This window comes from Papaver somniferum, chromosome 3, assembly GCF_003573695.1.
Source record: "Papaver somniferum cultivar HN1 chromosome 3, ASM357369v1, whole genome shotgun sequence".
In the NCBI taxonomy this organism is placed as follows: Eukaryota; Viridiplantae; Streptophyta; class Magnoliopsida; order Ranunculales; family Papaveraceae; genus Papaver; species Papaver somniferum.
In genome coordinates this window covers 204,944,427-204,963,337 of record NC_039360.1, presented here as the reverse complement: position 1 = coordinate 204,963,337, position 18,911 = coordinate 204,944,427, and the positions used below count along the sequence as shown (strand labels likewise).

The following is an 18,911-nucleotide window of genomic DNA, read 5'->3' as shown; positions in this document are numbered from 1 at the left end:
TAAAAGATTCTCAATTTATTTTCGATTCGGGATTCTCCTTTAGCTATTAAGGAATATCTTTGAACAATAAAAGATAAGTGTTACTACACATGTTCAAAGTATGTCGACATCTTTACTTTGTAAGTCATCTTTCATACTTACAATCTTGGAATCGATTTGCCACACTTCCAAACAAGTTCAAAATTGGTTCATCTGACTTCCAAGAACTATGTGATTGATTATCCTATCAAATCACCAAACATGGGCTTCACGGTTCTACCAAAACAAGTTTCGGTTCTACCTTCATGTGGGTACTGGAATTAGTCATACTATCTTTCCAAAATTCGGTTGACTAGGTAGTAGGATCGGTTCCTACATATATATGGTATCTAACTTGTATTTGTTGCACATGTCCATAGGATCGGTTCCCAATATCTAAAAACATGTTTCACATGTTCATAGGATCGTTTCCCAATAACTAGAAACTTGTTGCACCTCTTATAAGGATCGATTCCCCTCTTGTGATCGGTTGCACCATTCCCCTTTGCCTAGAGTTGGTCATACTAATAACACTAAATCGATCATACAATCTCAGGTGATTACTTAAGATCGGTTTCACTAATAAAAGTCATACCATAACAAAATTCAGGTCTTGTGAATAGTTTTACCAAGAACATAAGCAAGTCATGAGCGGTTATACTAATCACACATATTGGTAGTTCAAAAGATATGCAATGCCTTTCGATTCACAAAACAATTTCATGAATTTACTTCCTTTGAACGAATGTAAAACATTGTTTCCTAGGATGAAATCTTCACCTCTATCCATACACAATCACAACAACATTCAAACGATTATGTCGATGTCTTATATACGAAGTTCAAAAGATAAGTGTTATACTTCGTATTGTATTCCTTAATACTACGTCTAACTAGAGTATAATCATTCATAGTTTCGCAGTTATGTTTTCAATATGCACGACTTGAAAGATACTTAGGGAATGAAACAGTTCAAGTCAAATATTACTAACCTCAAGTGGAAGGATGATGTTGTCGTTGTAGCTCCGCACTTCTTCACATTCTTCAAGTCTTCACGTAATACTTGTAATGTCTCATATCCTAATACTTTCAAGCTAACCTATACGAAGTTGACTTTAGTACATAATCAAGCGACTTTTTAAATGAGTTTTGGTTCGCTAAAATATGACAACCAATCTTGACATACCAACGCTTGGTCGGTTCAACCGAGCTACGCTCTAACAATAGTAATGGTCTATACTACTTTTAAGTTAAACTATATTACGATATTATCCTTCACCCCTAACTAAATTTAATCAAGAACAAATCAATCAAGAACACTTGCAGTTAATTAAGAACAAATCGTTAATAATAAATCGATCTGGCCGATTATTTTTATGTATACCGAAAACATGAAAGTCAACTGTGAAAATAATATTTTGACCTAGACAATTTTGATTGTGTTCTAACATAGGAAGAACGCCGTACACAATAGACCAGGTGTTCTTCATATGTGTAAAATATAGCTAGAAAATATTTGTTCTAACCAAGACGGTTTAAGTATGAATAATATTCTCCTATTGACATTAGAATTGGATAGGAAAATATTGTGTTTATCCAGCCCATGTTGGTAGAAAAAGTTTATATCCTATTCGGAAATTTATCCCAAATACGACCAGTTCTTTTCTTGAAAAAGCTTCGGTATTTTTGCAAATCTTACTCTAGAAAGCTAAACTTTATATCCAACCGTCTCCGGAATCGGCTAGAAAATTTATCCCGTACCTTGTAGATTCTAGTTTTGTTTTTCTTTTTGTTTTTGTTTTTTTTGAAACATGCAGATTCTAATCTACAAACACAACCCTAATCTAGCTTATATAGTCTAGTAACTAACACTCAATTAACCCAACCAATTAAAATCATTAAAATATAATTAAATGAGGGTATTTAGCCATTGTAAAAATAAAATAAAATAAAAAAGACTTGTTAGATTTAACTAAATTTAGTAAGGGAGGATCCACTCATACTTTTAATTTCATACTATCTCACGTGTTGATGATAACGAATTTGAAACTAATAATTCGGGGATATGTTACTCTCATAACTACATGCCTACCTAAAATGAGTACGTTTGGAAAGACCAAACCCTGATATATACTAACTTTAATTTGAACGGTTGGTGGTGTTATACGTCTTGAACTGTGCTCATTTTTCGTAGGAACGTAAAGCTTTGTAAGAGAAATATACCACTAAAATATTAGCTTTAAAATCCTTAAACGTTTAGTTTTTCTTTAGAGAAAAGGGCAATATGGAAATGTAGGCATGTTATTTTTTCGTTTATAAATATAGGTCCGTTTTTCTGCACTTATCAAATATATGCATGTTTTGATAGTTTAAAAATATGGTCATCTTTTTTTTTTTGAGCAAAGATATAATATGTATTAGTATTGAAGCTCAAAGAGCTGGTACAACCATGAACAACAGCTCGAAAGAGCAAAATTGCATTGTGTCACAAAATACATTTACCTAAGGACAACCGACTCCAATGACCAGTGATCTCTAAGCAAGTCACTTGAAGGAACAGTATCAAGTCCTATACTAATCTTTACTAAAAAAAAAAAAAAGAAAAAAAAACTTTATTCAAACAAACCTATAAATAAACACCACCACCTGCTACCACCACTAATCCACTAACCCATCTTGAGTTTCTAATCCAAGCCAGCCAGCCACGGAGTACTCCAATCTAAGTTAGCAACAGCAGCAGCGAATATATACTTGGAACCAAAATTCAAGACAAACCAGAAAAACAAGCCTAAACAAGCAGCGCAAGGAAAGTCGAGTCAAAAAGACCCGACTTAACCAAACCCGCATCCGACTCACACGCAGATCCGGCCCGATTCAAAGAAGAAACCCTAGCCACCATCTTCACCACCAGCAGAAAAGAGGATCATCTCCACCAACCATCGTGTGAAAATGGTTTCGAGGTCTCTTCCGGGTTTCGAATAGGTTATATCGATTAATTATCCATTTAATTTTAGTAGTTACGCGGCCATAGATGACATCATGACATTTTAAGACCAATTGTTAGCTACTGATGCCAATTTAACACTTTCTCTAAGAGTGCACGTACGTCTGAAGCCTACTCTTGTTTTTGTGAGTTTTTATTCAATCCCTGGTTTGGAAATGGTTCCGATATTATTAGTTATTTATTTTTGTAAATGGTTCGGATATTATTATCTTAATATAACATGGATACCAAATTATACATATTTCTTATACTAACGATAATAAATCAAATGGACAGTTTTAGAAATATCCCCTTGTGTAATGAGATGGATGAACTAATAGTGGGACAAAATTTTGAACCAAGTAGGTCATCTAATAGTGGGACGGAGGGAGTATCTTTTTAAGCTCTACTTTCTCCTTCCAAGAATCTTGTTCAGTTTAGGATTGGATGTGTACATCCCTTACGAAAATAAAATAAAGTTTGAAAGACTCACCTGCCAGGAACAATGAGGCGAGCATGAAGCAGAAATCCATAATCGATCATAACTGACAAGTCTTGCAAGACTGGCCAGCAAGTATCACGAAACTGCTCATGACAAAAAACTCAGACTAAACCATTTGATTTGCAGAAAGGAAAACAACAGACATGGTTGGGTGATTTCATCAGCAAAATAGATGAATGAATAAGGAAGCACAGACAGTTCTGAATGAGAATTGATTTCTAAGAACACAGCTGAATAGGTTTCAATGTGTATTTTCAGAAAAATTATGTATCCGACTTAGACTTACTAACCTACATTCAATGGACTCTGGCATCAATGCCTCACAACCCTCTGAAGAACCAGCAATAAACCCTGTGGAAGGAGAACCACAATTAGCATCTGTAAATGACTTTTGTTCCAATGGAACATGACTTCCTTCGCAGCTGCTTGCCCTAACGATCTCCTCTTCGATGAATGGATGTTCTGTAGTAGCCATTGAAGATTGTCCATGAATAGATGAACGATCCGACACCACCACCACCTCCTCCTCCTTTGCTTTCTCGAGAATGGGCTCTGCTGTCTCCTGGGTTGAAGTTGTATCTGGCTCTTGTTCTTTTTTAACAAGAACTGCACATGGCTCCATATTCGGGTCGCAAGTTGAAGGTTCCTCTTCCATTATATCCTGAAAAGATGTTGGACCCATCTCCTCCACCGACTCTGATATTGCCACCTCCCGTTTCTCTTGTTTGGGGGCCAGTACTTGGTCCTCAAGATTCTCCAGATTGAGATTCGGTGTATGTTTCTCGGATGTATCCAGCTTGGGAGTCGGAAGTAGCTCCATCATGTCTTGATCAGAAGCTACACCAGGTTCCAAACTCTCAAAATCAAAAGCTGAACCTGGTTCTCGCATGTCTTCATCAGCCGTACAACTTCCTCTTGGCTGAGGTTTCTCTTCTTCGGTAATTGTAACTAGATTAACATTCTCCTCTAGAGAAGCTGAAGAAGCTACACCAGGTTCCAAACTCTCAAAATCAAAAGCTGAACCTGGTTCTTGCATTTCTTCATCAGCCGTACAACTTCCTCTTGGCTGAGGTTTCTCTTCTTCGGTAATTGTAACTAGATTAACATTCTCCTCTGGAGAAGCTGAAATTGGCTCCAACATATCATGGCCAGTGTTTGGAACCGGCTGGAGTTCCCTATTGTCAATAGTTGGAACAGTCTCGAGTTTCTCCAGCTTCATAAATGGAACAGGTTCAAGTTGAACTTGATCAGTAGTTGAAACCGACTCAGGTACTTTCGCTTCCATGGCCGGAACCAGCTTGAGTTCTTCCTCTTCATTGGTAGGAATATGCTCGAGATTCTCCCCTTCAGCAGTTAGATCTTCCTCCTCATCAGTGGTTGGAATTTGCTCTAGTTTCTCCCTTACATAAGTTGGGTCTTCCAAATCTTTCAATGTGGGGAACAGAGTACATCGCTGTATGACTTTCATCTCATCAGCCTGCTTCCTGTAAAAGCCTATCGCTCTCTGAAAATAAATGGTCTAAGTCATCAGCAAGAATACTGTGATTACTTTTGACATCACTGGAATGTGTATAAAACACTACATTAACTTTTACATGGAAAGAATGAGACATGGTAGAAACATTACACGGATGCCGTCTGTAACTCCTTATTTTTCACACCAAGGTTTGCATAAAAAGTTCACTAATCTGTTCTCTAATGAGGAACAGAGCCTTGTTCATTAATTTTCAGAATTTTTGAGTCTGAAATTTGGAATTACAAATTTAAGTCAGCCAATCATAGGGGAAACCTGATAAAAAAGAATATACCAGCTGAAATGTTTATAAGTAAAATCACTTAACAGCGAATAAGGCTTTATCTGAAGTCCAACTTTGACACGTGAAGCAACAAAATCAGACAAATCCATGTCTTAGATTCAAGTGTCAAGAGACCATAAAATTTCAGCAGTAAAGTTACAGTTACGCAAACGCCACCTATGTAACCTTTAGGAGTTAAAGACCACTGGCATTGAAAAAAAAGATAAACATAGAATTGTCTATGCAGCTGCCATGAATGCCCTACATTCTAAGAAACACATTAACTAAGAAGTTCATTTAGATTCTGTCCATCAAAGCAAAAAAACCATCGCAACCTAAACAAAACGATGACTAGCACACACTTTTTATTCTATCAGTAAGTTAAAACTTGAATTGATGTGAATTCAAGCATATTCAAACAAAAATAATTTGGATAAATTATAAATGATAATACCTGAAAGATAGATTCATCGATCTTGGAGAAGAATGAAGCACTCTTAATGACATTGGAGATCCTCACACCTGATTGAACACGCTCCTGTGACAAAAAAAAGAATAAAAGAGAATCAAACTCCCCCCAGATCAACTTCAAAAATAACAGAGGCTAGAGACAGTATAGAGAAAGAGAGAATTTTCATATAATATTCTACCTCCATATAATTTCAAAAATAAAAGAGGCTAAAGACAGCATTGAGAAAGAGAAATTTTCATATAATATTCTACCTCCATATAATCATGCTCTTCAGTACCGTTACTGACAGAAGCACTTTTGTCCTCCAACAAGCTAATGCAATTATCATACAACTCAGGATGGCAAAGATCTACTGATGTATCAAGCTTACAGAGATAAACACCACAAAACTGAGGAGCACCTTCATCTGCTACATTACGAATTGTCCGGGGAACTTCAGGAGAGACATTTTTTGCATGTGCGTTAAATTCCTTAACCTCAATGCTTTCCTCCTGAAAAGAACCAGGACGATTACTCTCATTTTGAGGCTGCTGATCCGAAGGTCCGGCAGATGCTTCTGATGAGACTAGTTGTGGATGATCCTCTTTCTGGGATGCTGCTGACGGCAGCTCCATGTTAACGCTGATTTTTTGTCCCTTCCCCAATTCTGCATTTGTCTCCCACCCTCGGCTACCTAATGGGTGCCTGTTCTGATCCCAATCTGGCATCCCGTACATCTGAGCCTCATCCCCCAAAACCCTGTTACTTCCATCCCATCCTTGCAGATGAGAAGGGAATGGCCCATCCGGATTCCTCCACACATATGAACGCCCATGGCAGGAAAACCTATCCACATCAGGAATATATGGAAGACCCGTATGGTTTAAATCCATAGCAGGTCTAACCCCAAAGAAATGTGCAGGAAACTGCTGCATCAATGGATGAAACCCTCCAGGAGGTGGGCCATGTGGATATGGAATGAAACCATTTGTTACTGGCGAAGGCCAGCTTGGCAACCCTTTCCAAGCGTTTCCCAGTCCCCTCCCAGCATTGGGATCACCATACCTCCTATAGCGGTTATTGAGCTTCCCTCTACTATCTTCCTCCATTACTGAAGGGCTACCAACAACAGTCCTGAGTGAAGGTGGTGGTGGCGGAAGAAGAGAAGATGATGGGTTTCCCAGGAAGTGGCCTGATCTATTAACTGATGATGTATCTCCATCTGGTTGAGAAAAATCATCAACTGATGGTTTCTCTGAAGGAAAATCCCGAATTCTCCTCTCCTCGTTAGCAGAAAGATCCCTAACGTCCTTTGCACCAATACTTCTCCCTCCCACTTCTTCAACATCCAAGCTCCTCCTCAAAGTAGATTTGTTTGAATATCTACAATCATAACTTGATGAGGAGGGAGATTTCTCTATAATAAGCTTGGGAGATGGCAGTGCATCAGATCTTCGAGGCCTCTCATTAGGCATCTGACGCACATAGTTTTCATCCTTCTGAATGGGTTTCTCCAAAGAAATACGCTCAGACGTCCTCTTCAAAGCTCCAGAAGGACCGGTAAGATCTCTTGAAGATGCAACATTTGTACGAAATCTTTCCTCAGATACAGTGTCCCTATACTTTGATTCTGCTTGCTTTGCGTTATATCTAAGGACACAACAATAATAGAAACATTTACAGGGATTGAAACCTTAATAGCCAAATATACCAGAATTACAGTTAATGATGCAGAAAAGAAAAAAAAAACTGTACCCGCATAGACGAGTTTCAATACCAGAATTGGAATTAATGATGCAGAAAAGTAAACAAAAACTGTATCCGCATAGACGAGTTTCAAAAAGTACTTTTTCTGGCAACAATAGTGATGTACTGATTTTGAAAACATATGCTACAATAAAGAGAATCAACATTACCTGTATTGATCTTTCACAGCATGAACATTAGAACTGGGGGATGTATTCCATTTACTAGTGCTAACATTAAAATCTACATCAAGATGACGTGATTGAGACCTTCCTCTCTCAGCAACAGATGATAATCTGCTACCACTCGAAGGTTTTTTCTCCATGTCTGCACGACGCTCCACAGAGTTTGGAGATTTGATGCCATGGTGACCCTCGTTTTCCTTCATGATTCTTTTCTTCTCCTTGACATCTTCATATTTGATGCCTACTTCATCGTGATGCGAGCTTCCATCAGGTTCAGGGTCATGTGGCCTAGACCTTTTGATTCGATTTTCTTCAGTCTTACTGTCGTCCCTGAAATGTCTAGTGTCATATCTGTCACTGTGATCCCTTGAGGAGAGGTCATCTCTGTATTTATCATCTCGTCTGTGGTCCCGGTTAACATCTTCTCGATACTTATCTCCATATCGATCATCTTTGGACTTATCCCTGCCAGACCTTTCGTCTTTATCCTGCCCACTCTTACTGCGATCATCCTTTGAGGAAAAATATCTATTGTTACACTCACTTATATCATCTTGATATTTATCCTTGTCGACAGAGCCATCTTTCCGTCTCCTAACCCGCTTCTCATATTCCTTTTCTAAGTCAGGATTGCGTACATCATCTTGTACTTGCCAGTCTGATTAGAAAACATAACAAAACATATGAACACAATGGCACATATTTAAATAAGAAAACTTAAGGTTCCAAACCATTCCTCAAAAAAAAAATCTATGCTTTTACCACTCCTTTTGACATATAACACGTCAACAAGAGTCAAAGAGAACAAAAGATTTAGGAAAACTGGCAAAGAGGTACTATTCCCAACTACCTTTACTACATAACCGCATTTTTAAAAAGATTTGGAGTTCAAAGCAACAAACATAAATGTTAATCACCAATTAGGGGGATAGAAGCTGGGATGCCTACAATTTGTTATGGTCTTTGAGCTAACACATAATGGGCACAACAATAACATTTAAAAGATTGAAGATATCTTAATATAGTCTAAGTATAATTCACGATCTGCAAAAATGAAATAAAATCAAGAATCTCTTTTCAAAGGCTGCGAGGGGCCAATATACAGACACCGCATGTTAAATGATGCACAGAATATAAAAAATCACGAAAAAAGAGCTAGAGTGAAACAAAAAGTAGAGTCTATATGAAACCCAGTCCATATTTTCAACGGTCCCCACCATGAACTTCATAAGGACTACTAGACCGCAAGGGGCTGCCATTAATGTACATACCTACAATTGCAAACTGATTGATACAGAAATTCTTCTCCAATGAACAGTTCACTATTCATCTATTGACTGTTCTATAAAAACAGTCCATCTTAATCTTTACTAAAACATTGACTACGGATAAACCAAAATTTGGCCGAAAAATCTGGGGGAATCTTCTTTCTAAATATTTACACACCCACAAAAGCTCAAATAAGATCAACTCATTCAAGTATTTATTGGCTAATCCAACTCTACGCATGATCTGCTTTCCAAACATATACTAAACAAATAAAGAGAGCCATTGTTTTGGGGGGGAACATTATTCACACACAGAGACATACACAATTACTAGTAAAGTGACCAGAAAACTCAAATAAATTTGCATACCTCAAGAACTTCAACAAAATAGTCTAAGATAGACAAAGTGATTTCCAATTCCTAGAAACTAGACTTAACTTCCTTCATTCATTTGCTTATGTGCTGCACGGCTACAGCTCTTAGTCTATCTCAGAGAAGCTGTTTAGTTTGATACATATTACTATAAGTTGACATGGGTAGATTTTAGATAAATGGTTATGGTCATACTATTTTTATGTATTTAAGGAATGAGCTCTGAGTGTCTTAGCGAATCACTAATTTTTCTGGCTTATTCTAATTACCCGTATAGGAGTCCACAACTTTAGGAATATCCACATGGCTGTTTAAATGCCATGCGAGGGAAAGGAAAGTTCTAAGCAAATTATCCCTCTAATGGTATAGTACATAGCGTAAAAGATGCACTTCACTCTTAATCATGTTATACTAACAAATCCAAATAAAATCAAAGTCCTCTGTAATAAATAATCAGGCTGCATGAATTAGCCTCAGAAGCAGCACATACCAAATTATCAACTTTAATTAGAATACTTGATTATTTACGGTATGCGCATTCAAGTTACCAGCAACCAATGTACTATGTAGCTTTGAATAACCAACGTTGAGAATGTTGCAATCACATCCAAGTAACTTCCTCCTAAGATAGGCATGGAGCTTACAATGAAAAAAGGTTCACTTATGTACAAAATGACTTAATTTTAGTTCTAGCGTAATTTGTTTTTCTACGTCAAATGATAGTCCATTTACTATGTAACAGCGTACTTAAACATGGATGCTAGTAAAAGAAAGCGAGTTACGGCCACTAAAACATACAGGAGTGAGGACGTGAATATATTTTAGGTGGGAGCATTGCTACACAAACAAGAACAAGGTTCTTGGCAGCTAGAATAAAGACATCTACAGGTGAACGTTTTCAACAGTATATACGAAAAAGTAACAATAATTGGACTGGCACCTAAGCGTATCATAAGTATATATGGTATTGGTATAGTTCACTCGCATAAGGTCAGCTGGCTGGAATCTTTGTGCTTCAGGGAAAATAACAAGTGCAAATGTCACAAAAGCAATCAGCTTCAAGCATGCTGTAAACTGGGCTGAGGAGAGGGAAAGCAAGAAGTCCATATCTCTTGGTGATGGTAAAGGGATCATAGATGCTTTTCATAACAGAAGTAACCGGGTCTCGTGGAGAGCAAAGTCGATTATACAAGACATCCAATCAATTACTTGTTGGTTCCTTAGAACTGATTTTTTTTTTTTTTTAATAGATGTTGGCATTGCAGATAAGCTTGCAAAATGATTTAGAGAAAATTCTGATCATGATAATCAAAAGAGATACTAAGTTAGTATGTATAGACAATGTAAACGTTGACTTTTAAATATACTACCAGTTTAATCAAAAAAAAATAAAGAACTATAGGTAATGATTTGCCTAGCCCACCAATTTACCATACAGGATACCTTGGATGTAGATCTCAATGCTGGAAACTTGTATCATCCAACGACTAGAAATTTCCCCTCTGTAAATACCCAACTTCAAAATCATTTCAACTCGCACCAGAATTTCTAAATCTCTCTAGAATTTCTTAATCTCTCAATATTCTTCTAATCTAAGATAAACAACCTAACACAATAACAAATGTTATAATGTCCTAACCACTTGAACAACAAATTGGGCATGTGCTAACTGCTAACTTGAGATATAAGTTATGTACAATTCTGTGAGTTTACAACACAATACTCTTACAAAATGGACAATGAACATATCTTCCAAAAAAATGCATTTCCATCCGTTCCTACAAGACTGACGGTTTCGTCTTGCTTGCTAAATGATGCATCCTATGTGCGGATCCAATTAACAACAAAAAGTAACCACATAAAGAAAACAACAAGACAATTGAACTTACCATCGGTTTCTACCTCTCGCTTTCTCGATCGTACTTCTTCAACATGCAGTGACTGAGATCCACGTTTCCTTCCCGATTCACCGTCCTCACTGCCTCTTCCTGGTACAGCATCAATTAAAATTTCCTTCTTCGAGTCTCTAACTTTCCTTTCCCTATCTGCCCCTCTTTCTTTTCCGTCTTTATACTCGTAAACTTCTTTCCTACGTGAATCCTTTTCCGACTTATACTTGATTTCAGTTTTAATACATCCAATTTTCTGAACTTCATCACTCTCAATTACTGCATTGTTCTCTTTCTTCAAACTCTCATTTCTCCTACTGGACTTGTGACTACTTGAATCTACTAAGGCCTTAATTTTCGTAAATGTTTCTGGATCAATTTTCTCTTTCTTCCGTCTATCTTCTTCAACACCCTTCCACCGATCACTATTATCAGTCAAATCAACCCCTTCCTTTCGTCTCTTTGAAGCAACATAATCTTCAGAAAAATCAACATTACCATCTTGGGAATGTCTTCGTTTTTCTCCTGAGGCCATATCCCTAGAAACCCTAACCATATTATCGTCCCCACCATTCCTACTTTTTAAGGTCACATCTTCTTCAGAATCAGACCTTTCTCTAACATCCTTTGAACTATGTTTCGATTGTTTATGTTGTTTGTGTCGTGAACTTCGCGGCATGATAGCAATTTAACCCAAATCAATTGAAACCCTATACTTGAATGCGTTTTCTCAGATTTAATAAAACCCTAGATTGACTTAACTTTGCAATCTGCAAATAAATCAAAGTCAAACAGTACACCGACAATATCACCGGCAAGTTGACGGAATAATGGCCGGAGCAAAAGTACAGACCTCGTTCCTGGATCTTTAATAAAATGGTATTTGGGGTGAATATTTAGATCTGAAATGAACAGGGCTGTTCAAGGAAAACAAGGGAGGAGGGAAAGTGAGATTGAAGATGAAAATACGAAGATTACCGAATTGGTATATAGAAATGAATTAAATAAAAGAATCTGGAAAACTGATTATAGAGAGAGACAGAGAGAGGGGAGGAAAACTACCAAAAAGAAAATAAACTTCCTCGGCTTTTCGAAATCAAAATGAAAAAAAAAAAACAAAAAAAAAACAGGATAACTTGCTCTTGCATGACCAAAATACCCTCAGAAAAATGATTATAGTGAGATTGTAGTATTTTATTTATTCATGTTCATGTGTACCAGGAGTCCAGGACTCATGGGCTCAACCGTTGCCTTTGGCGCTGGAAATTCTGGATTTGACCGCACCGAACGCTCGAGTGATATTGTCTTATCTAAGGCATATTTCTATGAGCATGTCGAACTCTATAGTTTGCCAATTTAGCATCCACTATGGATACAACAAAGTGGCAAAAATATATGTTAAAATGTTAAATATACCATTCAGATATACGCGACAATACTTCTTAGACATACGCGATAGGATTCCTAACGAGCGATAGAGAGTCCATCGCTCGAAGGTCGGAGTCGCATAGCAAAATTCTACCCAACGTGACAAAGCGGGGCAATGTATTCTTACCTCCCGAATTAATGAAGTCCGATCCACCATGTAAATGCATTCATAAAGTCAATAAGTAACATGGAGGTATCAAACCTATTTCCTTTGATTTCGAGTAATCTGTTAACTGCGTGAAGGATGCTTTCACCGCCGCACGGCACGCCAACTCCAAACTGGTAGTCTCCAAGGTAAGACGACATTTCTTTCTCAACTTTAGAGGCAGCAAGTTTGGAGACCAGTCTCCTCCAAATAGTGCCGACGATAATTGGTCGAATGCCACCACCAGGCTTTTGCAAGGGAGTTAAAGGGGTGCTGGCTATAAATTCTGCAAGTGTAGATTGGCACTTTCCTGCTAACCACAGGTTAACAACCTTGGTGATAGAATTGGTCAATTCATCCGCGATTGCATTTGCTGATCCGCTCATTGCGTCAAGGAGATGTTGGGCTCTCAACCCATCTCGTCCAAAGGAGGTACCTTTGTGGAAACCTTTGATGGCCTTAAGCACTGACACATGATCAACTGAAATGGCATCACACGGTATGGATTCAGCCGGAATGGTTGGTGGAGGAGCCAGAGGGTGTTTCTGCTGTAGTTCTGTGAGTGTAGCTTCATTGCATGGAGCCAAACCATCTGAGGAGAGTACTTTGACGGCTGCAGTGTAATTTCCATCAGAAAGTTTCTTACGACAAGCTTCCAGATTTGCACAGGTCTGTGCTTGTTTTCTCTTAGGCTTGCTTAACTGACAGCGTTTCGGCTGGTCCAACATGGTGTTGATCAGTGTAAGACAACCATTTGGGTCTCGCCAAGTTACCAAGGCTTGGTTAATCGATGCATCTTGCAATCTTTTGCGTGTGCCAGAGCGTTCCTCTGATGAATTCTTGGGAGTGTATCGGTTGAGGGTGCATATGGGCAGTAGCAGGAGTCTAATCCAAGGAGATATCTCGCTGGGGCTGGAAATTACTGCATCTAGGCATGATTTAAGGGTCCTGGAAAAACTCAGCCTGCAAGGTGCAGGTATGGAAGAAATAGTGATGAATTGTCTTTGAAAAACATCATTCAGTAACTCCAAGGAGAGGGACACATACTGGGCATCCGATGAGGTAGGTGGAGTATTACTAACTGCCATTGAGGGCATTGGTATGTCTGATATGAGAAAACTCACGGCTTCACCATTGGATGGTCCAGGGATGATGTCGTTACCATGTTTGCAGGATTTTTTCCAGGTGTGTAAAACCATACAATGGCTGCATAACCAACAATGCAATTGTTGTAATACTTTCTCCCAAGCAATGTATGTAACCCTATAAGTTGCCAAACGTTCTCGGCATTGCTGTTTTGCTTGTTCTGATGGGTAGTGCCTGTCAGTAAGATGTCTCTGAAACAAACTTCGAAGATAACCCCTTCCATTAGTCCCGTCGTTATAGTCGTCGTAGTTTTTGAATGGACAGTGGATGCGGCCATCGTCAGGAATGCTGGATGTTGAACTATAATGAGGTTGTGATGAAGAGACGACAGTAGACGCAAGAGGAGAGGATGTTGTTGCAGGTTAAGAAGAAGAGCGCTTCCGTCTTCTTGGCATGGTGATAACTGCCAGTAACCGTCCAATCGATCAAAGAGAACCGAAGAACAGTGCATGAAAAAGGCATCGATGAAAAGAGTATAACAAGGGGGGTCGAGTGAAAATTGTTTGATGGAGAATCGCTGGAGAAATCCAGAGATATTTCCGGAAGTGATTTGCAGACTTTCTGTCGCCTGTAAATCGCCCGGACTTTCTCTTTCCTCACCCTTATTATTATTATTATTATTATTATTATTATTATTACAATTACAAAGATTTGTCTGGGAGACGCGCAACAAATTGCGCCCCAATGCCTTTCTGAATAATAATACCCAGCCTATGAAAAAGGGAACTGCCTAAGTTGTTGTTGACATCGTGGCAAGCCATGGAGTTTTTCAATCTCTTCAAAAAGACCGTAATGTCATCACTCAACTCCCCTAAAGTTGAAAAGGCTAAAACACTGAAATCATACCCATCGGACGAACATAAATCTGCATATTTGTTTCGTTTACGAGTAATGGGCTTTTATTAAGCAAGCAAACTTAGTCAATAATCACACAGGGTGTGTTGGGAGCCTAGCAACAAGATGGGCGCCAACCCCCTTTTGAATAATAATACCCAACCTATGAAAAACAGAATTGACAATTGATTGCAGTCGTATGCGTCAAAAATAATTTCACTTTCTCACTCAACTAAAATAAATGAAGTATGTGATAAGAAAGAGTTCGTTTCCACAAAGAGGAAATTGTTGTTATGCAATTTTCATATTCTTAAGTAACCAAGGGGGAATTTTGTTTATCAATGCAATAAAAAGAAATTGAAAGCAATAAAAATCGAAAATAATCAATAAGAGGAAGATATTGGCCACGGTATAGTATCATTCACAAACATGTATTTTCATCAATGACTAGAATTGGTATTTTAATCTCTCATTTACTAAAAGTCCTAGGATACCTTGATCGCAAGTATATCCCGCTAATTCCCTGATTTCATCACAACCACATTAAAAGATGCATATGTGAATTCTTCGTAGAAAGCAACCTAAAGTGTAAAAGCACAATTAAGTTTAACTCCCTAAAAGCACTAAGTTCTATGGAATAAGACTAATCAAGGCAATCAAACGTGTAAAAGCACTAATTCGATTTCACCAAGGTTATGATTCATTTATGACTAGTAGAATATATCACTACAAGCACTACCCACAATTATGTTACTTAGAATCAGGGATAAATAATTTTCTCGTATTGAAATGAATGCAAATCAGATTGATTCCGGACTCAACCAAACAAACAATCAAATCATATGACAATATAAACCATGAATCATAAAAAATAAATTATTGAGACAAAACTAATGCATTGAATCAAATATCATGTTGGGAAATCAATTTTATCCCATAACCAATAATTATATTTAGCTACTCATATTAGTGGACTTCATCATAATCATTTTAATAAAATAAAGAAATGAAAAATATACGAAAGCAAACCCTAGTAGAATCCCCGCTCTCCTCCAAAATTCCAAGTAGTAAAATACGTGATATGAAAGTTATAGAAGTCTTTTCTCTTATAACTCTCCAAAATTAGGTATAGTCTTCAAAGTCCAATAGAAAGATGTCCACCAAACCCATATGCAAGGAATACCTATGTGAAAATATGTCCCAAAAGTGATCTCCGGAAAACTGGTAAAGTGGCCGGAAGTTGGACGGAAAGCAGCTCAGGTGACCGGCAAAATTCACCCGGTCACCGGTCAAACGTGAAGTCAACTCAGTCAATGTCACTGAGTCAGAGTCTAACTCAGCTGAATCATTACTAGTCAGCATCTGACTGGTCTTGGCCACATGCCTGAGCTGTTGCACGGACTAAACTCTGTGTTGCACAATGATTGTGCATCATTTCTCACCGACTGCAGCTTTAACTCCATCTACATCTGCATCTCCCTCTTCTGTATCTTCATCGCAAACACTAAACAATCCACAACCCCAAGTCAGTTTCACTCACCAGTGCCTTCACAAATAATAACTCCATTAGCAACAACACTTGCACTTCACACACAACTGCATACCCTGTAATCAACAACATCATAACCATTCAATCTTCAATCCCATCTTCTACAACGACCTCATCTAACCCGTGCATAAACATCCACAGTGCCAGCTTTTCTGCTATCAAACCAACATCTTATTTACATCTTCTTTGTTGTTTCAGTACCAACACCACATAACTCCTTGACGAAATCACCAGCTCCATCTACTCAAACCCTGAGAACAACCCTATCGCTCCATTGCAAACACATCCAACATCATCTGTTCATTTCAGTTCAACTCCATCTGTTCCTGTAGTTGTCACAAATAAAACCACTTGCAACAGCATTTATCATTTATTGCCTCAGCAGCTCATACCCATCAACATTTCTTATTCCCCTGCAGTTCAACTGCACCAATATCCCGGGGCTTCAACTTCAGTTGTTGCAATTAGTTCAACATATCAATTTCATCTGCATTATTTCATCTCGGGCTCTCTGTACTAGTACATGCTTAGTCATAACCACCAGTTCCATAACATACAATTTTGGCTCCAATGCTTTTACTCGCAGTTCCCTTCAACACAGACCAACACCATCTCAGCTTTAATTGCAGCTGCAAAAACCCATAAACATCTCCTCTGACTCTCATTGCGGCTTCACCTTTTATCAGTAGCTTACAATTCATCTGATTTCTTCTTAACCATCAAATCCAATTCAAAACCCCATTGCAGTTCAGGTTCACGACATCAAAGATTCTTCATTCCCTGTGAAATTTGTCTAAATCATCAATTCGTGACCAACCCATCTCTGTTCATCAACACAACGATTAATTGCTTCATTGTAGATCTCCAACTTCTCCACCATCATCTTCAATCGAGAGCAGCAGCAAAATCCAACGGAAACCCTAACTCTACATTTCTCGATCTCTCTGAACCTCCATCTCTGTTTCACTAACACCCATGGATCGAACAGATTCATCTTTTCCTTCTTTACTGATTTCTTGGTCTGGATTTCTTCAATTATCAGAATTCATAGTTCTTCTCTGTTTTCTCTCGGCTTTGCAGCAGCAGCCATTTTCTCATTTCTATGAATTTGAGAAGAGACTGAAGAGAATGATTGAGGTTGAGTAGGAACCAAAATTGTTATAGACACCATGCAGACTAATACAGGCCACCAAAATGGCAGCCCTTATTTCTGAAACATAAACAAGGTTGTCCCTTAACGCTTGCATAACTGCAGATAGTGTTCGCCTGTAAAATTACCTTTATGCACTTTTGCTCTAATTGAATGCTTTCTTCTTCTTTCGCTCCCAATGAATCCATTGCACCTGATAATCTCAAAATCAAACATAAGATACATAATTTACAAGAAAACTCACGAAGAAAGCATAAACAATAGATAAATATTAAGGTGTTTACAACACCTATCAAATTCCCCCATACCTAGACTTTGCTAGTCCTTGAGCAAATCAAACAAAACAATTCTAAAACATACATACAACTCCGTGTCGTTGAGGTTACGGTCACGCTTATCATGTATAGCAAGCCTTTAAACCCCTAGGTGTCCTTAGTTGACGAGTTATAGTCTCGTGAGGGCTTACTAGAGATATACCCACAAAACCTATTTTTCCAACTTACAAGTTCTCTGTAATGATAGCATCCAACGCCCTAAGAAGACATAGAAATTCTGCACACTAGTAATAAGAAGTTAGACACGTATATGAACACAATCTCATCCTTAAAAGTTGAGAGAGAACTAACCATCCCTTATCGAAAGAAATTCGGGTTCGGAGTGATCGAAAGTCTCGACTCTGCCTCACAAGAAAGGGTTTTATGAAGTTGCTCTCAATAATAAATATCTTTTCATGGGTCACACATGTGTCCAAGTAGGAATGAAGAGAGAATCATGTGACACGTTGAATGGTAGGAAGGCCAAACCCTACGAAATATTTTGAAAAACCACATCTTTTATTCATTTTGAAAACCCTTTTTTCTGACAATCTCTAAGAAAGGAAATCAACCACTTAACGAAGGTGGGAATATGCTTACTTACCTCGTTATCCGTTCGACCTGCAGTTAGCACCACTCTCACAGCATCCATAGAAACGTCTTCGGTCTTCAATCCTCGTCTTCATCTTCGTCTTCGGTCTTCAACTCTTGATGATAACTCTTGAACTTCATAGAATCTTGACAATGTGATTCTTTCTTCTAATTCCTTGTTGCTTGAAACTTCATTATGTATATTTCTTCTTCCATTGGATTTATTGAATGAATACAAAACCAAAAATGAACTAAACAAACAAAAATATGATGCAAAGGATTTTTCTTGTCTCTTTTTTTTTCCTTTTTTTCTTTTTCTTTTCCTTTTGTTTTTGAGACCAGAAAAATAAAATAAATACAAAACAAAAAAAAACAAAAAAAAAACACAACAAAAAATACAACAAAATAATGAACCTAATGAAATTTTCTTTTCTCTTCTCTTTTTTTTTTTTGCTTGACAAGAGAAAATAAAATAACAAATAAGAATAAAGATAAAACAAAAATGCAAGTACAAAGGTCATGGTGTAAGTACTTTACCACTTGA

General features: G+C 37.9%; 1 protein-coding gene across 2 annotated transcripts; it reads right to left on the bottom strand.

Annotated features, from left to right (window-relative positions):
• Positions 1-3,608: 3,608 nt before the first annotated feature.
• Positions 3,609-12,286, bottom strand: LOC113358470. Of its 2 annotated transcripts, none has more exons than XM_026602061.1 (5): positions 11,211-12,286; positions 7,667-8,339; positions 6,023-7,400; positions 5,754-5,837; positions 3,609-5,007 (listed from the first exon to the last, which is right to left on the bottom strand). In XM_026602061.1, the coding sequence occupies exons 1-5, from the start codon at positions 11,887-11,889 to the stop codon at positions 3,745-3,747; spliced, it is 4,077 nt and encodes a 1,358-aa protein (XP_026457846.1). In that variant the 5' UTR covers positions 11,890-12,286; the 3' UTR covers positions 3,609-3,744. The 2 variants fall into 2 exon arrangements, with proteins under 2 accessions (XP_026457846.1, XP_026457847.1); XM_026602062.1 differs by lacking the exon at positions 11,211-12,286 and adding an exon at positions 10,765-10,815.
• Between the last annotated feature and the right edge of the window lie 6,625 nt (positions 12,287-18,911).